This window comes from Eumetopias jubatus, unplaced genomic scaffold (genome assembly GCF_037043125.1).
Source record: "Eumetopias jubatus isolate StellerSeaLion01/CBP00866 unplaced genomic scaffold, mEumJub1_p1.0 scaffold_12, whole genome shotgun sequence".
Taxonomy (NCBI): Eukaryota; Metazoa; Chordata; class Mammalia; order Carnivora; family Otariidae; genus Eumetopias; species Eumetopias jubatus.
Genome location: NW_028274818.1, coordinates 37,974,183 through 37,997,322, shown reverse-complemented (window position 1 = coordinate 37,997,322; position 23,140 = coordinate 37,974,183). Strand labels below are relative to the sequence as shown.

The 23,140-nt window shown below is 47.2% G+C and overlaps 1 protein-coding gene across 4 annotated transcripts in view; it reads right to left on the bottom strand.

Annotated features, from left to right (window-relative positions):
• ATF3 (activating transcription factor 3) overlaps positions 1-23,140 on the bottom strand; it is a 57,597-nt gene that overhangs the window by 9,033 nt on the left and 25,424 nt on the right. The window contains exons 1-2 of one of the 4 annotated variants that reach the window (XM_088029135.1): positions 2,632-2,746; positions 2,530-2,599 (exon numbers count right to left, since the gene is read on the bottom strand). The exons of 1 other annotated variant lie outside the window; for it this stretch is intronic. In XM_088029135.1, the coding sequence (XP_087885261.1) occupies positions 2,530-2,599; positions 2,632-2,746 (185 nt within the window). Of the gene's footprint in view, positions 1-2,512; positions 2,747-23,140 lie in introns of those variants that run through there. 2 more of the 4 variants (XM_028125792.2, XM_028125793.2) reach the window with 2 other exon arrangements.

The following is a 23,140-nucleotide window of genomic DNA, read 5'->3' as shown; positions in this document are numbered from 1 at the left end:
TGGTCAAGATCATACAAGAGTCACAAAGGTGGATTTATACACGGGCTGGATACCCATTATTACTGTGATTCCACTTTCCCCATTTCAGGGGGAACTCAGAATGTTGTTGTCAATGCAAGTTAGCCCCATTAATCAGGAATCAACTGGAACCCTAATGAAATTCGGGTCATTCACAGCTTCTTTTGCACTTTGGTTGACCCTGGGCTCCCAACACACCAGGTCAATTCTACCCCACTATATATTTGCTGGCAAAAGCTTGTTTCCACTGCTCTTACGTAGCTGAGAAATAATCAGTTCTCACACATGAAACCATTTCTAGTTTCTCTGGTGTCCTGACTATGTACTTCCTCCTTCCTAGGCTGGGTAACACTTGGAACCATTGACGCTGTTCCGTGCCCAGCCAAATGAAAAGAGAAGAAATCATGGGCTCTACATAAAGGGATAGAACGCCCGATATTAGAGGCACGTAGGTCAGATCTTCATTTTGCAATTAACATGAGATCTAGGAAGGTAGTGACTTGCCCGAGGCCATAAAGCGGGTCAGTGGCCCAGCCCTAGCCAAGCTGTCGACCACTCACCCACTGCTCATTTTGCTTCATCATCAACAAAGATCCAACACTGATAGGACGAACCAATAAGGCACATGAAGAATAGAGCCACTGGCCAGGGAGATGAGGGGTTAGCAGTCTTAGTAACCTGGTATCCACCACAGAGGAGGCTTTGACAGGACTGAGACAGGGAGGGCGTACCGAAGAACGAGAACAATGGAGAGAAAGGGCCAAGAGGGAGATGGGGGGTGAGGGGGTTAAGACAGAAAGGATAGGAAGGTTCCAACAGCTGCCACAGGTGCTGGGTGCTGTATCCTATCCACACTGCCAGCCTGGAATGTTACCCGTCACGTCTCTGAAACCATCCAGATGATAACAACCACAAACCCCTCTGCCACCCTCGTCTTTGTCCAGGATATCTTCAAAGCAAGAGTTTATATGTTGTAGAATTATTCTATACCAAATACTAAATACAAAACAAGAAGGGCAGTAATAACAATTTCTCCTTCATTTAAAGATGGGGAGCTCCCCCCCAGCAGGTGGGACTGTCACCCACACTGAACTAGGTGCATTGGGGGGAGACCACCCGAATGTTCTACCCCGCATTTCCTCCCCCCTGGCTCCATCAAGGGTTTAGCAACACCTCTATTTGTAAGGATGTATATGTGATCTCAGTAATAAAATTAGGGAAAAGAAAATGGTAAGGAGGAAAGAAAGTAAGTAGATGAAATGAAAATGGGGTGTGGGGGAGCACAGGAGAACCATGCAATGGAAAGAACGTTAGGAAGGGAAGACATGCCCCATAGATAAGTCCCCTCCCCTTCATTGCCTCCGAAGCTGGTCAGTGACATTAGACAGAGACCCCCTCACTCAAGTCATTCACGTCTCCTCACCGGCTCCCTTTCTTTCAGTTACATCGCCCTGGAACCTGAAAAACTTCTTTCAGAGAGGACCTTAATGGTTATCGGGTCCAACTACCACTTGGTGCTTCCAAACAGGCAGAGGCAGCCAGCACGGGCCTTGTGCGCCCTAGTTCTCTCACTTGGGGAAACTGAGGCTCGAAGACACGAAGCTCAGTATAAGCTCTCAGGGTCCCGGCCACTAGACCACAAAGGCATTCTCTCAATTATCTGCACCGGTCTCGCACCCTTGCTTCCTCCAAGGTGGGTCTCCGTAGACGAACGGCAGAGAAACCCGCGGACCCCGCCGGAGGAAGAGTCACAGGTACGCGAGAAAACCGTGTGAGAGCCTTGGGACAAGAAGTCTCCCGCCCAGGGGTTGGACACCAGCCTGTGCCGGGAGCCCTCTACGCCGTCCGCCCCAGGACAGCAACACGAGTGCTTGCCACCTCGAAACTTATCCCAACTAACTTTCGCTCCAGGCTCCCGCGCGGTCCCGCGGCGCAGCGCTCCAGGGTGCGCAGGGCGACCCCCAGCGGCCGCGGCCGCGACCGCGACCCCCGCTCGCCCGTCCCTTTCCCATTCATTCGGTCCGGCTCCTGGGGCAGCCCTCCCGCCGGCACCCGGCCTCGGTGGGCCTCTCCGCTGGGCCCGGGAAGGCTGGCCTCGGGAACGGCGGTGCCCGGCACGAAGCGAAGGATGAGCGGGACAGCTAGCCGGAGAGCCTCGGCCACCCCCGCGCACCCAGCTCCCCACGCCCGCTCCGGGAGAGGTAAGCAGGCGCCCAGGGCGGAGAGGAGCAGGGCTCCGAAGCCGGCGGAGGAGCCGTGGTCCGTCCTCTCGGTCACCGGGACCCTTTCGCGCCCCAAGTCAAAAGAGAAAGTTCTTTGCGAGAAACTTTCCGAAGCGCTGAGGAGCAGCTTCGGCTGGGAGAAGTTCGGCCAGAGTTCTTTCGCAGCCGGAGGCTGGGCGCGCGGATCGGTGACCCGCGCAGGGGTCGCGGGACTGGTCATTAGAGGGGCGCAAAGGGTATGAAAGCGGGCTACCCTCGCCGCGCTCACTCACTCGGTTCCAGCGCTCACCTCCGGTCTCCACTCGGGGCGGCCAGGGTCCAGAGGGCGGGCGGGGTCGGGGCGGGGTCGGGCTGTCTGTCTGGGGGGCGGACGGGCGAGCCCCGAGGACACACGGCCGGCGCGCGGGGTGGCGGGCGAGTCGGCTCGGGTTCGGGCGGAGGCGCCGGGACAGCGCTGGGTACTGCGCGCCTCGCTGCGTGCGACTGTGGCTCAGAGCGCGTTGCATCACCCCTTTTATAGCCCTCTGGCTGGCGGCGAGCCAGTTTACTCCGGGTTACGAGTCCCAGGCTGACGTAATGCTATTAATAGCTTCCCCGGAGAACCAGCCGAACTAGGCTGGGCAGGCAGGAGGGATGGAGGAGGGGCCAAAAGGGGAAGCGAAGGGTGGGGGGGGGGGACTGGTGATGCAAGCTCGGGGAGGAGCCGGTCGAGCGGCGCTCCCCCGGCCTCTCGCTCTCGGGCACACACCCGCCCGCCCTCTCTCTCCATATCAGGACCGGAGCCGTCCGGGCGGGCCGCCAGATGTGCGTACTCGCCGCTGCGTGTTCCAGGCATGAGCCAATGGTGCCCAAGCCAGCGGTATGACTCCACTGCGCTGGCATCTCTCCCTCCGCTAGATTGGGGGAAGGGGGGAGATGGAGGGGCGGGGCCTGGCTGCAGTCCAAACTAGGTGAGGCTGGGAAGCGGGCACGACCTTTATCTAAAATGCGTGGTCATTTTCTGGAGCCCCTTCCGCCGCCAAACGCCGCCTTCTCTAGTTGGGGGCAGGATGAGGTCAGAAGCGGTAGTCCCCGCTGTGGGAGAGGTGCCGAAAGGACCCCTGCGTGAACCCACACAGTTACCCGCCGGGGGTGACCTCCGCGGCTTGGCCCGCGAGAAGTCCGCGCGTTAACCCAATCGCGGAGGGCAGCGCTCGGCGGGTACGGTGCGTCCTAGCCCGCAGCCCGGGCACACCCCGCACGAGCGCACAAGCGGAACCGTCTCCCGGCCGGCGGGGAGCGCGTCTCCGAGGCCAGGGCAGGTGCTAGGACCGTGCGGATTAGGATTTCTTAACAGCCACAAAGCGTTTGAAATTGACGGGCAGTTTCTCAGTGAAACGAACACAACCTGGAAAGTTGAGAGGAGCTGTAAAATCAGAGGCAACTTGGGCGCTAAGAGTGGGGCTGAAACCAAGCGGCCAGGGCGAGGAGGAAAGAGAAGGTGCTTTGATCCCCGCGGCCCAGGCGGAGGGAGGTCGCCACCCTCTTAGGCTACGTTTAGGGAAAACCCATCTTCGCCTTTCACGTGTTTTTCTGCCCCCAGAGCGGAATTGGTAGGGACAGGACGGCGGTGAGTGGGAGCGCACTGACCTCGGCCGAAATGAGTCCCCGTAGCAGAAATCCCTTCGCCCCTCAAAGCCCGGCTGTCGGGAAAGGTTGGGTCCTAGGGCCGCAGATACTAGCTGGAGCTTCAGGAGAACTGGATTTGAAACTTAAAAACGATTTTCGGGTTCCGATTCCTCGACCCCAGCTGTCTGGGCTTCGAGAGTGGCAGAACCAGGGACCTTCTCAACTGCCCAAGGACGAATATACGTGGACGCGAGTGTGGCTCGCGAAGTTTCGAACCTGCCCGGGAGGGGAGGGGTCCCGCGCGCGCCGGTGGGGTGCAGGGGGCACGGTTAGGGGCAGAAACCCCTGCTTCCACCTGCCTCTTGGGACAGGCGATCGAAGGTCATAGTTTGGTAATTTGAGGTAAGAACTAGAACGGTCCTGGAGCCCGGGCCTCCCCGGCAGCCCCACAGCCCGCACCCGCACCCCTAACCTGTTACAGTCGACAGTGATGGAGGGGTCGTCCCCACCTCCCCCACTCCCCCACCCCCGCTTACACACACACACACAGAGTCCTGCACACCCGAGGAATATCTGTCCATTTCTCCAGCCCCTCCGATTGCCAAGCCGCCTGGGGCATAGACCCTCAGAACTGCAGGTGAAACTGCAGGTCCCCCACACCCATGTTCCTGTCCCCCAAGCCCGAACTTCATCCAGAACACCCCCTCACCAAGCTTCCGGCCCGGGACAACTCGGAGGGCAGCCTCGGAAGCCCCCCGTCCCCGCCCCCAACCCGTCTGGGAGCGGAGGGTTCCACACAGGATCCTCGAGGATGTAGTCCTGCACCTGAGCGGCTTTCCAGCTGCGTCGCGCGGGAAGCGTGGGGCGGTTGTTTTTGCTTTACTTTTCGCCCAGGTAACGGCTCTCCCGGCCCCACCCTCCACCCCCACGGCCACACCCCCTCGCACCCAGCCCCACACCCCCTCACCCCACCCTCCTGCAGACGCGCGGGCAGGTAAACCCCGGGCGTGTCGGCACAACCCCTAGAACAGTGCAAGAGCAGAAGGAAAAACGTTTGTACATTTAAATGAAAATTATTTGGGATTTTCTATGCATCTATTATATCTACTTATCTATTGCTCTGGAATAAATTGCACCATCATAAATTGAAATAAAGAGATGGAGAACATGTGAACCCCCCCTTTTTTTTTTCTCTCCGTGAAATGCCTACAGTAATCTTGAACCAGTTTACATTTTAATACACCCAAGCCAGATTTGTGGTTTAGTCTTGTCCTTGCGGGGAAATTCAATTTAGGGCGTAGGGTAAACAAACAGCCAGACCAGCCTCCACAAAACAATGCAAGAGAAGGGTAATTACGGTAGAGAAGTCCACAACCCCTAGTCATTTATTTTTTATTATCATCGTGCCTCCCGTTCCTTTTCTTGGTCTTGTTTCATTCAAATAAGTCTTGCTTTTGGAATCTCCAAGTGACCCCTGGGTAGAAAATGCTGTCAGCTGGTCACAGAAGTGTGAGCCTCGCATCGTCTGCCTGCCTGGCCCGCTGAAACTCTAAAAGTGATAAGAATCTTGACAGAGAAGTAAGTCCACCCCTTGTGAATGAAACTCTTATCCAAGGAAAACAAAAACTAGGGCTGCTTGACTCCCTGCCCCCAGCCCCCAGGAGGACTGCGAAATGCCTGCCCAGCTGGAGAGAGACAGGGAAAGATTCGCGCTGGGGAAGAGCCCCAAGGTGTGCGCTGCTGCGGGAGTGATCGATATCTCAGTCCTGTGTGTCCTCATTTCACCCTGACTTTAAAGCCACCAACGTCTAGCGTGCATACTCTGTACATCTAGAAGTGGGGCAAGAAGAGCTCCACAGACCAAAATGCTTCTCTACACAAGGGCAAAGTACGCCTCCCCCTTTGAGAAGGAAGCGCGGGGCTGGGGTTATTTGGGGGGGCGGGGAGGGGGTTAATCCTCAGTGGAAGAGAGTTAAGCAGAAATTTGAATATTGCTGAGGTGCCACGCTGGAGAACCGCCGCGGGAATCCACATTCAGACCAGCCTTAGTATGTTGAGATAAGAATTGGAAACTTCATGCCGGGGCATGTGCGAAAGGAAGGGGAAAAAAGTTAAAAGCAGAGGGGACGGAACCAGGCAGCTAAAAACAGCCCACTCGTGGCAACGGAATCTAAACACCAAAACACTGCAGGGAGCCAAAAAAAAAAAAAGTTCAAGGGATATTTAAAGGTTTTGGCAGTTTCTTAGTCCAGGGAACAGTCCCTTCCCACTCTGCCCCCCATGACATTATTCTTCTTCAAACCCCAAGATTGTATTTGCTTACAGAGCTCTGGACAGGTAAGTGCAACACAAAATCTGGGAAACAGCCAGGGACCAGTAACCCCGTACTGGCTCCACCCACTTCTTCACCGCACAAAGGGAGTGGAGAGGATTTTTCTTCTTTACTCTGCCTTCCAAAGCCCACACTTTCTATAAAGTCAGTTAGAATGTGGGGGTTACTCATTTAAGATTCTCCAAAATGGGCCTCTCCGGAAAACCAGGGAAGCATCCCATACTGGACTCTGAAGCATGGAAGGTGGCCCATGGATGCTGGATTCAGCACTTAGCAGCTGTGTTACCTTGGAGGAGTAATTTCTCCCTCTCTTGGCTGAGCTGGAAAATGGCACCATAACAGCACCTAACACATAAACTTGTTGGGAGGATTCCCTGAGGATGGGGCACACAGCCAGTCCTCAGTGGTGGTATCATTAATTATGAATCAAGAGGGGCTTTCTAGGGGAAATCCCTGAATCTCTCCTAGAGTCCATTCTGTCCCTTTAGTCAGTAGCAACAGTGGTGGATGACGTGGAGCTATATCCAGAAATGATCATTTTCAAAGGAGCAAGGATAAGACTCCATACAGAAAACAATGAGAGCGGATCCTGGTTCTCCACCCACATAACTCTGGGTATGCACCTGCCACTCTCCTCAGCGCAGGGTGGTGCTTCAAGCTCCCACTGGTCCTGTGCAAAGTGCGTTGGGATGAGACCAGGGGGTTTGGTGTCTGGTCTGTTTCTGCCTTTGGTATTCTTGAGCAAGCTACTCCCTCTCTCTAAGGCCCCACCTTTTCTGAAGTGAGGGGCCCCTGGCTGAGCTCTGAGGGTCTTGAATGGACACCAGCTGAAGCCATCCACAGCAAGCATCTGGCAACCTCTCCTCAGAGAGCTGGAGGGAAAGAAGTGGCAAGAGGAAGACATTGAATAGCACAAGGACAGATCCATTTCGGTAAACACTTTTCCTCTCCAAAAACTAGAGTTGAGAAATGTCCAACCTGATTCTCAAACACAGCCTGTGGTCCTGACAACTGATCTTTCTCTCTCTCTTTCTCCACATTTCCAGGGAATTTTACCAATGGGCTTGGTGCCTTGATAGAAAGGAGCGGGTGTGAGAGCGCTTCAGGTGGGGATTGCATCTTTGGGGACATCTTTGTACGTAGTCCATCTTCTACTGCCATAGACACCCACCTTGGACCATGTGACCAAAGTCCAGGTAATAGCTATTCCCATTTAAGAGTGGGGACCCTTGAGTCCTGGGTGTCCAAGATGAAGTCTCAGCCACTGGGTGATAGCAAGACTCAGGAGATCTTGGATCCACTCAGAGGTTTCCTTCCAGCCAACTGAGTGACTTAGTGCAGGTCATAAACACTTCACCTGTGTTCCAGTCTATAAAACAGAACTATTTAACATTGACTCCCCCAAAGAGGTGTGTAAGAATCAATGAGGTAACAGATGTGGGAGTGAACTGAAAATAATTAAATGGGCAAGTCTTTCTTTCTTTCTTTCTTTCTTTCTTTCTTTCTTTCTTTCTTTCTTTCTTTCTTTCTTTCTTCCTTTCTTTCTTTTTCTTTTTCTTTCTTTCTTTCGTTCTCTTTCTTTTTTCTTTCTTTCTTATCTATCTATCACCATTATAAATCATTATATGTATATTTATAACCATTATAACATTTGGGAAATGGACAAGAGAAAAAAAGTCCTATAGTCTAAACACTGTTAGCATTTTGGTGTGTTTTCCTCCAATTTTTCTTCATGCCTGTGATTTTTAAGAGCATAGTTAGGATTGAGATTGCATGCAAATTTGAAATTTGCTCTTTTGCTTATCACTGCAAATTGTATGTGGTCTTTATTACCATAATTTTTTCTTCTCAAAAATAAATTGTTCATTTTGTTGTGAATGTAGCATGCATACAGGTGATTATATAGAACATATACACCCATTTTAATAATAAAACGAACATCAAGAACCTACCACACAAGTACTGAGAAGCCCCCATGTGATTATTCCCGATCATACCTACCTCTCTCTACCTCCCAGAGGTAATGACTAGCCTCGCTTTTATTATGTAATTTTTCATGGCCGTGGATGTAGTATGATTTACTTAGTTCCCCCACATTTAGTATTTAAGGTGTTCCCAATATTTTGCTAGAATGATATTACAAATTTAAATCTTTATTATGGGGAAAGGGGTATCAAATTCCATCATTGCTCCTGTTGCTTAAATGGAGTTCAGAAAGGGGTCTTGATTTCTATCTTCAAGGGCCACACAGGGCATAGTGGAAGCTGGAAGGACCCCCAGTAATTGTGGCTATCTGTTTATTTTCCTTGCTTCTTAACATCCAAACAAACGAATGAGTTCTGCAGGTACTTTTCCCTGTGGAGTGTCTGCTTTAATCCTTCTGCTCACTACCTACCCATTCTCCTTTAGTTTCTTTTTGTCCACCTTCGAACAGAAAATCCAGTCTGCGGCATGGGTGGGTGAGTGGTATGGAGGGGGACCAGCCGGAGCAGTGCTTCAGCCTGTGTCTTCTGGGCCATTTGTCCACTGGGGCTTAACCTCTGGAATCTCCGTGCTAGCTTAGCAGCAAGGATGACCTGGGTGATACCAGGTAGGTGGCCACCAGCGCATGTTCCTGGAGTCCGGTGGTGCTGATTATCCAAAATAGAAGACCCCAGAGGCAAAGGGACCCCGGAAGTCATCTACTTCCATCAAACTGGGCATGAGCCTGCACATGGGTACACCCCTGTGCACCAGAGCCGGGGGTAAGCAGAAGAGGTCTTGCTGGAGTGTCTGTGTTAATAAGTGCTTCATTATTTTGGGGCGCCTAAGTGGCTCCATCAGTTAAGCAGCAGTTTCAGCTCAGGTCGTGATCTCAGAGTCATGAGATCGAGCCCCATGTCAGGCTCCAGAATCAGCAGGGAGTCTGCTTGAGATTCTCTCCCTCTCCCTCTGTCCTGCCCCCACTCTCTCTCTCTAAAATAAAAATAAATAAATCTTAAAAAAAGAAGTGCTTTATTATTTTATATTAAACAAATATGGATATGTTGAGCTTAAATATAAGTCACACAAGAATTTTTAAGGAAAGGGAGAAGATATCAAATACATTTTGGGCGTGGGATGAGCCATGGAAAGTTACATTCCTAGGACCCAGCAGTGGGGGGTGGGATTAGTACCCTCTCTTCTGCCTTTAAGTGCAGCAAATGCTGTTATGTAGCACTCACTGTGTTCTGGACTGAGCTAAGCCCTTTACATATACTTACTCCTATTAATCCTCAGAACAACCCTATGATGTAAGTACTGTGAACATCTCCATTTTATGGATGAGGGCACTGAGGCACAGAGAGGGTAAGTAATTGCTTCCATCTTGGTGCTTACCCATAACACCTCCCGCCTCTCAGCAAATGTTCATGGGAAATCTTGGGAAGCTCTGATGTGGTTCGGTGTCCTCATTTGATTTTGGGGAAATGGAGCTAAGAGAGGAAGAGTGTCTCTCCATGGTCTCAGGATCATCAATTCTTACACTGAAAGGAACCTTAGCAGTCAGGCTTCTGAGCCCCCTTTCTGCCCGCTGTCCTGGGAGATGCTCTCCTTGCCAAGATTGGGGCCAAGGTAAAGAAAGCTGATTGTGAGAGCCACAGAGAACATTTCAGGGGCATCCTGTGCTAGGGAGTGGCCGTGAGCAGCATCCCTCGAGCTGAAAATGTGAGCAGCAGGGGTAGGAGCCAGAAATGGCAGAAAAGAACCTTGGACAGGCACTCAGAACTGGGTTCAAATCTCTCCACTGCCACCTCCTATTTGGCTTTGGGTGGGTCCTGAAACCTCAGTTTCTCCTGTAAAATGAGGACAATATCAGTTGTACAAAATGATACCCAAGGATTAAAGAACAACACGCCCTCAAGTCTTCCATGTAAGAGGGATTCAATAAATGTTACTTTTTTCCTTTCTCCCACCTTACCTCGGAAGCTAACAAGTCACAAAGAACTATGGGGTCTTCGGATCGAGCCCCGCATCGGGCCCCCTGCTCCGCGGGAAGCCTGCTTCTCCCTCTCCCACTCCCCCTGCTCGTGTTCCCTCTCTCACTGTGTCTCTCTCTGGCAAATAAATAAAATCTTTAAAAAAAAAAAAAAGAAAAAGAAATGTCTAGACTCCAAAGGAAAGCTCTAGCTCTCAGGCTGACTGACTGATTTTAAAACAGGTTTAAAAAAAATCAGTGTGAGGCCAGGTCATATTTAGTAATTACTATTTACTGAGCACATACTACATGCCAGACACAATGGTAAGCACTTTTAAAAATACCTAATATCTTATTTCATCCTTATAATAACGCTGTGAGGTAGGTATCATGATTTCAGTTTTGCAGATGAGGAAACCAAAGCTCAGAAACCTTAAGAAAATTGCTCGTAGGCACTTGATTCAAACACTGGCTTCTTTGAAAACGTCTATTAAGCTGTACCATCCTCCAGATCTTAGAGAGCTTTACACCTACACAGTCTTCTGTAGCCTTGCTTCCCTTGTTGAAAATGGGCACCATTCCTTTACCAAAGTCTTGTTAAATGCATGGAACCTTCTAGAGTTGACCATACCCAAAGCCCCAGAAGATTCTCACTTGACAAATTCCACATCCCTGTGCCCACTGTGATACTATCCTGTCTGCCAAATTTGCAATTATTCCATAATTTGCTTTAACCACAAACATAAGCCCTGCTATTGACTGAGTAAACTGAGTAGGGCTTTTTGGACTTTTATTCTGTTTCCCAAAATATGATGAACTGAAATCAGCCGATGATGAACTTGTACTTGAAACTGGAGTGGCTGAGGGCAGAGTGAGTCACTCCGGTGAGTTTATACCTATCTGTCAATTCTTCAAATATGTCTTATTGCCAGATCCTGCTCTCAGCACTATGTGTAGACACTTTGGGGTTACAAGGGCAATAGAAGAGCATTCCTTGTCCTTGAGGAGTTTTAAATCGTGTCTAGGTGGCCAATTAACATGCTTGAAACTGTATCCGCAATAGCAGGTGTCTGTATATGTTATATGAATATATATATTATTCTGCAAGCATTTAATGAGCACCTAGTGTGTGCTAAGTACTGTGTCGGGAGCTACAGATACACAGTGAATCTTCCCTGCCCTGCAAGTGCTCACAGCTCAGGGGGAGACAGACTTTGACAACAGGTAGTTACAGGCTGATATAGTAAGGGCAAAAGTGGGGCAGGATGGCTCTGCCCAGGAGAGCTGGCAAAGGCTGATTGATGAAGAGACTTTTGAGCTGGATGTTGAAGGCTGAGCATTTTCTGGGCAGAAGAGGAGGGAAGGCATTCCAGGCATAAAGAAAAGCATATGCAGATGCTCTGGGTGCCAGGAAGGTGGGGGCTGTGCCCTGCTCATCTCTATGCTCATTCCCAGCCGCCTCCTCCCCACCCCACCCCCCCGCGCTGCACCGGTCCCGGCACATGCTGGCCCCACCAAAAATGTGCATGCAATGAGTGAAAATATAAAATTGTGAAACCTTGCAGCATGTTTGGAGAAGGGCAAGGCAGCTGCTGAGCAGAGGTGTGTGGGAGGAGAGGGGGAGTTGGGGAGGAAGCAGGGGAAAACACACTATAATAGGTCTTGAAGGTAATAATAATCACTTTGGATGGTGTCCTAGGGACAAAGGGCAGGGGTGGGTCACAGGGTCCCTCGGCAGTGGATGGACACGAGCATGTGTTTAGGAAGAGCACCGGTGCAGGGCTGAGGGCGGATTGGGTGATGGAGGCGGCGGGGCGGAGGAGGGGGTGCCGGGAAGTTGCAACACTGGTCAGGTGACACCATCAAAGGCCACATGAACTGAGAAGCTGATGGTGTCCTCCCTCTCAACATGTTATTCATTCACAATAACAGTTATTCACAAAACATAATGCCAAAAGTAAAATAGACCTTTTCATTGCAAAATGCAAGATTCTTTCACTAAAGCTGAGCTTATCACATTTTGGGAGCTGCGCCCCCCAACTTTACTAGTGTCCTCAGCAGGTACCTGGTAAGCTTTGGGCATGAAACCATGATGCCTGAACTGAGGTGGGGTCAGTGAGGGAACAGGAGAGGATGATCTGGGGAAACCTCCAGGCAGCTGCCTTTGGATTTTGGCAGCAGCTTGGTGTCAGGACAGACAGAGAGGGGCAGAGAGTTGCAAGGGGGTGAGGAGAGGGCTGATTGGTACTGTAGGTCCTAAGGGCAGAGAAGAGGCTAGTGGGGTCATTTGGGGACTGTTTTTAGCAGTAGGATGTCTAAGAAGGGAGGGCCCCGGCATAGGCATGTTGGGAACATCAAAATGACAGAAAGACTTAGGGGAGAGAAGGAGGAAGGGTAGCCAAACTGGGCCCTAGGGCTCAATGTTGGGGTTAATGTAGCCTGTTCTGGATTATTGGCAACTTACTATTAATTACCAAGTACCATGCAAATCTGCCCCCACTGGTTCCACAGCTTCCCTCTGTTTTCCCTCAGGCTTTTGCCAATGATATAGACACCAGCTCAACAATAAGAAAACAAACAACACAATTTTAAAAAAATGGGAGAAAGACCTTAGCAGCCACCTCACCAAAGCAGCTATTCAGATGGCAAGTAAGTATATGAAAAGATGTCCCATGTCATATATCGTCAGGGAAATGCAAATTAGATCATTAATTAAGTACAGTTACACAGCTATTAGAATAGCCAAAACCCAGAATCCTGACAACACCAAATGCTGGTGAAGATGTGGGTCAACAGGATTTCTCACTCATTGCTGGTGGGAAAGCAAAATGTTACAGCCACTTTGGAAGATAGTTTGGTGGTTTCTAAAAAAAACCAAACATGCTCTCACCATACAGTCTAGCAATCCCACTCCTTGGTATTTACCCAAATAAGTTGAAAACCTGTCCACACAAAAACCTGCCCGTGGATAGTTTTATTCCCCGCCCCCCATGTTTATAGCGTATTCATAGTTGCCAAAACTTGGAACCGACCAAGCTGTCCTTCAGTAGGTGAATGGATAAAAACTGTGATACACTGTGATACATCCAACAACGGAATATTATTCAGCACCAAAAAGAAATGAGCTGGGGCGCCTGGGTGGCTCAGATGGTTAAGTGTCTGCCTTCGGCTCAGGTCATGATCCCAGGGTCCTGGGATGGAGCGCTGCATCAGGCTCCCTGCTCCTGCTCCCTTCTCCCCCTCCCTCTGCCACTCCCCTTGTTTGTGTTCCCTCTCTCGCTGTGTCAAATAAATAAATAAAATCTTAAAAAAAAAAAGAAATGAACTATCAAGCCATGGAAAGCCATGGATGACCTTAAATACTATTACTAAGAGAAAGAAGCCAATCTGAAAAAAACTACATACTGTATAATTCTAACTATATGACATTCTGGAAAAGGCAAAACTATGGAGGCAGTAAAAAGATCAGTAGTGGCTAGGGGTTGGGGGTGTGTGTGTGTAGGAAGTCAGGGGAATGGATAGGCAGAGGATTTTTAGGACAGTGAAATACTGTATATGATACTGTGATGAAGGATTGATGTCATTATACATTTGTCCAAATCCACAGAATGTACGACACCAAGAGTGAACCCTGATGTAAATTACAGATATTGGGTGATTATGATGTGTCAGAGTGAATTCCTCAATTATAACAAATGTATCACTCTGATGGGGGAATGTTGACAATGGGGGAGGCTGTGCATGTGTGGGGCCAAGGGGTATATGGGAAATCTGTGTACCTTCCTTCCTCTGTTGTGAACCTAAAATTGCTCTAAAAAAATTAAGTCTTAATACAAAAATAATAATGTTGACCCCAGCTAGCTTTCTGATAAAGTGGCTAATTAGCAATGGAGTGACCATCAAAGAACCAGGAGAAGTCAGTGATCCCTAGCCAGTCATAATTGAGAATTGATAAAGTAGATACTCATTTTTTCAATGCCATGCCCCTGTTTAAAAAGATACTTAAAAAGAGCTTATAGCTTAGGGAATGCTATAAGGATAATGTAAGTTTAAAAAGGCAAGACACATAAATTGTAAATACAGAACAGTCAACTCAATAAAAACTATAAATAATAAAATACATAAATAGAGGAAAAAAGAATAAATTGCCATAAAATATTGAAAGTGCTTCGTTCAGGTTGGTGGAAATACAGGTGGGTAATTTTTTCCCCTTCTCTTTATATATATATCTGAATTATTTAACTTTCTTACAATGGAGCATGTTAATTCTTAAAAGATAAAAGCATACATTTTATATTACAATGAAGATAAAAACTAGTATCATCCCGTGTCTTTCAAAGGGTATAGCTTCCTACCTTTATCCAGTCCTGCCACTGAAAGATACTAAGGACTGAGATTCCATCCACATCAAATCCTGGCTTAATTAAGTGTATCAAGCACTTACTGAACGTCTACCGTGTTCCAGGGACTGAGATGGGATACAGGAAAAAATTAAGTAGTTCTAAGGTGGGGAATGGAATGACTTATCACTTCTCAATAAACTCAAATTGTTTTTGTCCTGCTAACCCTGGCATTGACTGACATCAACAAAACAGAAAGAAATCCAAAGGGTATTCATCTTGAATTGAGAAATTGGGTAAGTGGGAATGGCATAGATTTTGGGTTCAGGTCCTGGTTCTGTACTAACCGAATAACCTTGAGGCCTCTTCTGAGGGTCAGATTCCTTCTGTGTTAATCAAGGAATCTGTGCTAACAGGATGGCTGTGGGAGGCACAAGAGTCCCAGCTTGGATACTTGTTGAGCTGGGACATTGAAAATGGAGATAGTAAGACTTACCCTGAAGGGCTGATAAGGGGATGGTAGTGGTCATATCTATCTATCTATCTATCTATCTATCTATCTATCTATCTATCTATATCCATAAATGGGAGCTTCTAATATGATAAACTCTAAAATTCCTTACAGTTCTCCAATCGTATAATTTTAAGCTCTGGGCCTATAGTCAATAACAATGATGAAGATGAAGATCATGATGGAGATGTTTCACCTGAAGAGCCCCTTTGCTCCTGGTGTCATTCTCTATTGACCAGGGGTTCTACAGAAGAGAAACACACTCGGTCACAAAGAAGCGAGTCACCAAGGAAGCCTCACATTGTCTCTGTTTGCCTTGCACATACCTGCCTGGACACACCATCCCCTTCCCTCAATTTTCAGCACATAGTCTCAGTCTCTGGGTTCTGATCTGGAAAGTTGTCATAGCCACCTAGGATTCCTGTGAGGAATAAATTTATTCACTTATTTGTCGCCTATTCATCGAGATAGGAATGTAAGAATGGACAGGCTCCACACTCAGCATTTAGCAAATACCTGAACATTACTTTCTCCTCTTATGTTTCATTGAAATTGGGGAAACTCAAAAAGATTCTCAACTCAGAAGAACCAGTGTTGCCTCTTTAGCTTTTTTTTATTCTTTCAAATAATTTGGGAGCAAAATATTGGCCACTACCAGCCATGGGCCGGAGGGAAGTCATCCCTCCCTTTCATGTTGGCCTTGAAAAGGGGACACTGTTCTTCCCTTCTCACATGTAAAGCCTTAGTTTTAACTTTCGTATTCCCCACAGCACATTTCTACATGCATTCTGGAACGTGTCCTGACATGTAGAACCAAAGGAAACCAAAATGAAAATGAAACAGGGTTCCACCTGAGTCACCGTCTGTGTTTCTTTTATCACCAAAGCAATGAACTCCCACACAATTGAGGCTTGTTCTATTTAGGTTTTAAAACGTCATCTTTGTAATTACAGCACCCTGTGAGTGTTATAAACAGTCGGAAAATGCGTTCTTAGAAACATCTCTCTGATTCATAAATATTTGGGTGGTGAAGTCATGGAGGTGGAATGCAAACCTCGTTAACATGCTGCTGATAAAGATCAGGGAGACACTAATATTACATGGTGCTAAGTTAGCCTTCCTCTGCGGTGGAAAAGCAGGGAGGAAAACGGGGGCAGTTACTTACTTTATAAGGGTCATTCGGAATAATGTAGGTTGAAAAAAGGAATACTTTTTCTAGTGTAATTCACTTGACTTGTATTTATTAATTCATTCGAGAAATTGTTATTGAGTGCCAGCCTTCTGGCTTGGCACACCAGGTCCTTCTCTGCCCCTGTCTTTTTTTTTTTTTTTAGATTTTATTTATTTATTTGACACAAAGAGAGACACAGTGAGAGAGGGAACACAAGCAGTGGGAGTGAGAGAGGGAGAAGCAGAATTCCTGCGGAGCGTGGAGCCCGACGCGGGGCTCGATCCGAGGACCCTGGGATCATGACCTGAGCCGAAGGCAGACGTTTAACGACTGAGCCACCCAGGCGCCCCTCTGCCCCTGTCCTTCCAGCTCAGCTGGGGCCCCTCCCCACCGGCACGTTAGGCCCCAAGCACTCTAGACGCTGGTGGTTTCAGTCCCTCATGGAAACTTCCCCGTCACAGCATTGCTGCCTCTGCTAATCCCTCGCCAGGAACTTCCTCCCGCTCCTTCCTACCTCTTAGCCCCTCCCACTTGGAAAATTGCTATTTCATCTCTGCAAACTCAGTTCCAAAGTCACTTCTTCGTGTATGTAATGTAACGTGAGTTAGCCACATCCAGGATGAGTAGGTGATTTGTAATTTAAATGAAAATGTGGATCCCCTTGTTCCCGAATTCTTAAAAATTTCAAGCTTGCGACAGCAGAGCATTAAACCAAGTGTGGGACCTTTTAAAAGCGGGACCGAACAGACCAAAGGCTCAGGAAGCCAGCCCTGGTCACACCTTTTCTGCATTCCCGTAATTTCCAGTCAACTTTGTTGTTTCTTAGCCCTTCAGCATCTCTTCACCCCAATTCAAGTAACAGTTTACCAGTGTTCCTTTGCGAAAGCCATGCCCCTGGCATTCCTGGTCCATGCGCATCAGGTGACCAGGCAGAGCAAACTCTGCCAGGAGCCACCCTGATTGATCCAAGAATGGGCTGAGGACTCAGTTTGAGCCAAGTTGCTGCCGGGAGCTCTTTCGGTTGGGGCTGCTGGAGACAGGCTCCCTGGTTTTCCTGCTGGACTTGAAGGTAGGGACTGTGAGCCAGGGGCCGCTGGTGTTGCCACATGGAGCCAGAGATAAAGGACAGAGCCAGGAGGCGAGAGGCGTCAAGGTGGGCCTGCAGCCACATTTACCGTGCAGTCTTCAGTTACCTGAGCCAGTAAATCCCCCCTTTTAGCTTATGCTGTTTTGAACTGGGTTTTTTGATACTTGCAAACAAGAGCCTTTGGAGATACATTCTATACACATTTTTGCCTATGTGTTCCCCCTGCTATTCCGTGACCTCATCAGCAGCAAGCAGCTTCTTCTCATCTTACCATCCCTGGTGCTTGGGATAGTATTAACATATCCTTTCATTTTTTAATTTTTTAAATTTATTTTTATTTATTTTTTTAAAGATTTTATTTATTTATTTGACAGAGAGAGACACAGCGAGAAGAAACACAAGCAGGGGGAGTGGGAGAGGGAGAAGCGGGCTTCCCGCGGAGCACGGAGCCCGATGCGGGGCTCGATCCCAGGACCCTGGGACCATGACCTGAGCCGAAGGCAGACACTTAACGACTGAGCCACCCAGGCGCCCCTCATTTTTTTAAATAAACAGAATGTTTGTGACAGTAGATGGTAAAACAACACTTGTCAACTTCATCTGCGTGATCCAGATTTTTGTTGTGAAATTTAACTGGTCTGTAAAATGGAGTTGTCTGTGAGCCCCTGCCACAATTCTGTTTGGTTGCATTCATGCTAAGTCCCGGTGACCAGGCAATAGATTAATAGGTTACTTTTGGCAACACTCTCTCTTCTTTCTCCTGAGGTAGGGGCCTGTGAGGGGCCCAATAGCTTTAGCCTACAAAGCACATTCACACCTATTAGCTCCATGCATCTCACACAACCCTAAAAAGGGATCAGGACAGGGAGAGTGATCCCCATTTTACAGAATAGAAGTTGAGAGAAGAGTCTGAGCAGTTTGGTCAAGATCTAGGGCAATTTTATCCAGTATGAGAGCTACCCACCACAGGTAGCCATTGAGCCTCGAATGTGGCTAATCTGAGTTAAGATATGTTGTGAGTATAACATACTGATTGGATCTAAGACTTAATACACCAAAAAGAAAGTAAAATAGCACATCAATAATTTCTATATTAATTACATGTTAAAATGCTATTTTGAATACATTGGATTACATAAAATAATATTATTAAAATGAATGTCACTTCCTTAATTTTACTTTTATTAATATGGCTACTAGAAAATTGAAAATTGTATGCACGGCTCACATTTGTGGCTCGTATTTTATTTCTATTGGATAGTTGACCTAGCATCCAGCATCCTGGCTCGTGCTCTGTTTCTATCTATAGACTCAAGCTCTCCTCTTCCCTCCTGCCACCCTCATCTCAGGCTCTCCTTGTCCCACTGTCTCTGCTCTGTCTTCTCCCTCCTGTTGCTCCATCCTTCCTCCCTAATAAGGCAGAATGTGGAAGAGGTAGACTGACTTTTTAAGTCTGGCACCTGTTGGCCTCTGCTAACTTATAACGACACAAAATAAGCACAATATCAATTCTGAACTTTGGAAAATGGTCAGGACCTTTGAAGTTCATATTCTCTGAATATTTGCTTTTTAAAAAACAGCTTATCTATATTTAATTTTAAAAGAAAAATAAACCCAACCTGGGAAGTTACAATAAAACATATTCTAGTCCTTGCCAATCTTTTGTTAAGTTCATGAAGCATGTAGGCTATCTAAGATGTGTCTTAGCCTCGTGCATCATGTCCCCAGACCCCGTCTGCAAGGGAGTCTTCAGCCCCACCAAGCCACAAACAGAGGAAACAGAATTCAGCTTCTAGACCGGGCAGAAGGCAGGCTTACTCTCTGTGAAACTTAGCCATTAGAACAAGCATTCACGGCAGGTGGGAGAGGGTTCTTTTTAGGTAGATCTGTGTGGCTCGGGGTGGGTTCCCATTTGTAGGCAACTCAAGGACTAACTGGAAATAGGGAGCTGTCTTGGATGAATCCTGAGAGCTCAAGAATCCTAGGAGTGGCTCTGCAGCATCAGAGGTTGAGCAGGAACAGTGGGGAGTTTTGAGGATCTACAGAACAAATAGAAGACAGTTGTGGGGCTGAGCATGGCGGCTGATATAAATACATACACAGAGAGACACAGACACATATGTATGCTTAAGATCACTTACAAGGACTTAAGAACACTTATTTTAAAATGCCAAATTATCAGCAGGTGGATCAGGCTGACAGCCCTTGAACCCATTGATCCACCTTAATATCCTTAGATGCGGGGCCACCAGACACCAGGGACCTCTCTTGCTGAGGTGTAATAGGATTATTGCTGTGATTATTACTTCGAAATCCTTATGAGTCTTAAAAAGGAATGAAATTCTGATACATGTTACAACATGGATGAACCTTGAAGACATTATGCCAAGTGAAATAAGCCAGACACAAAAGGACAAGTGTTATACGATTCTGCTTGTATGAGGAATCTAGAATAGGTAAATTCATAGGGACAAACAGTAGAGTAGAAATTACCAGGGTCCATGGTGAAGGGAGAATGGGGATTTAGTGTTTAATGGGTATAGAGTTTCAGTTTAGGATGATGATAATGTTCTGAAGATGGCTGTCGGTGATGGTTGCACAGCAATGTGAATGTACTTCATGCCACTGAATTATATGCTTAAAATGGAAAAATGCTAAATTTTAGGTTATGTATACTTTACCACAATTTTTTAAAAGTACTTCTCTGTTGGAGATATATCCTGAGATGCCTGGGCTTTGTTTTAAAATACTCCTACCTCCTTCTCCATTAAAAAAGGAGTGGGGAAGGAAAGATAAAATAAGATTGGCAAAATATCCATCACTGTTGAAACTGGGTTTTGGGTATATGAGAATTGATACGTGCATGTTTGAAAATTTCCACAATCAAAAGATTTTAAATCACAGCAAAATGCCTGACTCTCAAGGGTAAATGAATTCAGGGGAAATCTGTTGGCAAACATACCCGAGTCCAGCCGATTGGGAGGGCACATGCCATGGACCGGGTGCGGGGCTGTGAAGAGCCTCTTCTACTGCATGCCCCCTGACTGATCCACACACCATCTGAGTGTAAAGCCTGCTTGCTTCTTCACAACTCAGTTACAACATTTTCCTGACCTCTGCCCTTGCTGCAACACCTAACGTCTTTCTCAACCAGTTTGATGAGCTTCTGGATTATATTTTTCCTGCAGGTATAAACCGAGATATCACTTTAGATTTTCCTCACAATAGGGTCCTAGACACAATGGTTGAGTAGAGTTAAGGAACATCTGTTGAGCGACAGGACGGATCTCTATTGAGTTCCACTCTGCTGGAAACACTGAGAAGGGGTCCTGTCTGCTAAGGAGCTGGAGGAGGCTGCAGTGGGGGAGGCTCCTTCAAAGACAGTGGGTCCAGAAGACATTGCCTTAATGGAATGCCTGGAAAAAAGCGTTCCAGGTAGAGGAATCAGGACATGCAAAGGCATGGGATCACAAAGGAGCGTCTCCTGGTGCAGGGACATGGAAGGGAAGAAGAGGCTGGAAAAGCTAGCTGGGGTCAAATCGTGGATGCTTTTATATCTTGCTAGGAATTTCATTCTTTTAACAAATTGAGAGCCTACTAAGGGGCACATTCTTTGCAAAGATGGACACTGCTCCTTTCCCTCCTGACTAAAAAGTCTGACCAAGATGAGAGATGATGAAGGGAAATGCATTCTTTACGCACAATGTGGGACACCTAGCTACGGGGGCCCAAAGTTATTTGAATTGAATGGTCCTTTAAACCCAGCTTTGCAGAAATGGGTGGGACTAAAGCAAATAAGAGAGACCTGCTTAGGTAATAAAAGAAGATTCCAGATGATAAATTGGGCTTAGTACAAGAAACCAGGTCCATCACAGAGAAGCTATTTCCCACTTCTGTGCAGACTGTCCTCATTATCTGAGTGGTTGGCTCACTTACCTTGTAGCCAACACTAAGAGCTATGAAAATACATTATCTACTCCGCTCATGTTGCCCGTATCCAATGCTAACTTCGTAAGCCTCTCAACAAGAGGCCCATCAAGCTTATGTTACCATTTAAAGAAGTGCCTGGAAAATGTGCCATTTTTGAAGGAATGATAATACAGATTGCCACTGCAAAATGAACACTTGTACTATGGCTCTGTATTCACGTTGGAATCGACTTTTAAAAATGTGTGCATTTCCCTCTTTTCCATTTGAAAAATTAAGGTAATACGTGCCCAAAACTTTTCAAAATCCAGTCATTTGGGAGAAAGCCCACAGTGCTTGCCCCACATGCACGCCGCTTCCCAGAGACCACGGCTTGCGCCCACCTCTTTAAAAAATTATTTAAAAAAAATTCAGATTGTTTTTTAAAACAATTTCTTGGTCAGTTTAAGACACCGTCTCCTGACTCACCTCTAGTAAATATGAGGATTTAGCTTCCTACTTCCTTGCTCCCAGCTCTCTGATTTATAATTTAGTTCTCCTATTGGCCCCCTCTGTATACGTATATGACATACTTAATCCTCCTTTTCTTCTATTGAGGCAGCACGTCTTGACTCCCTACAATGTTACTTCCTCTATTCTCATCATCTGCTATTTGCACTCTTTTATATCAAGAATGAAATCTCTACAATCAACTCTGTCACCATACTTAAGTCTTCCTTGCTTTGTGGACGGTTTGATTTCTTTTTTTTTTTTAAAGATTTTATTTATTCATTTGACAGAGACAGAGACAGCGAGAGAGGGAACACAAGCAGGGGGAGCGGGAGAGGGAGAAGCAGGCTTCCCGCTGAGCAAGGAGCCCGATGCGGGGCTCGATCCCAGGAGCCCGGGATCATGACCTGAGCCGAAGGCAGATGCTTAACGACTGAGCCACCCAGGCACCCCGGACGGTTTGATTTCAAGAGTGGAAAGCGAATAGACAGGGTCTGTATGATTATGACCATGTAAGTTTGGATTACTGTGATGCCCAGGAGCATGCGAGGACCGTATTTCCCTCTCTGCCTGGTCAAAGTCACCGCCTTTCTTGCCACTTACAGGAGAACATGCTCAAAGTAAAGCCAGTCCCATGCATTCTCTCTTACGCTCCAAGTGATGCTATGTTTTAGTTGGCTTTCAATTGGGGCAATAGTTTTCTTTTTCAAAATATGTCTACATAGTCACAGAAAAAAAAAATCATGTACCTGTATGATTTATATTTTTGAGAAGGAAATTCTAGACCAAATATGAAAACAACTAAATTGTGGCATTATTTTGAGCAGTTGAGGGAGGGATTATGAAGATGGTGAGGAAGAAAGCTAAATCCAAAATGTCCAAAGTGAGAAGTCAATAATAGATAATATCCAAAATGGAAAAATCAGGAAATTAGCAGTTATAAATAATAAGCACGTTATTAATAAATATGGAGGAAAAAACAGCTAAAGGAATGAAAAACCGTTGCCTTTGGAAAATGGAAATCAAGGGTGGGGTTGCCTGGGCCGGGAGACGGTGTGTTTTTAACAGAGCCCTGCAGAATAGTTGGACTTTCTAACTTGGTCTATGTGTTGCTTTGTTAATTTGTTAAATTGAAATTAAGTTTAAAAAGAGAGTAACTGTCCCTCTCATCCCGTTCCTCAAACGATCCCTGCCCATCCAGTCGAATAGCTGAAAGCAAGGCACCAAAAAGAGAGAGACTGGGACTCTTCGTGTGAGGCGAGTTTGCGCGTGGTGTTGCGGACCTTGAGGGTAGCAAGCCCAAGTCCTTTTTCTGGCTTCCCTCTGGTGGGGGCTGGCTGTAACATGCATGGCTGGGGACTGTCTGTGAGCCGGTTGGCAAGTGTGCTGAGCACCCCAAAATTCATAATGTGTAGCCTCATGTAATCCCCTCAGTAGCGTCCAAGTCCATACCCTGCCCGCCGTCTTCATATCCTGAGCCTCTCCAGTTTTAATTTCTTCT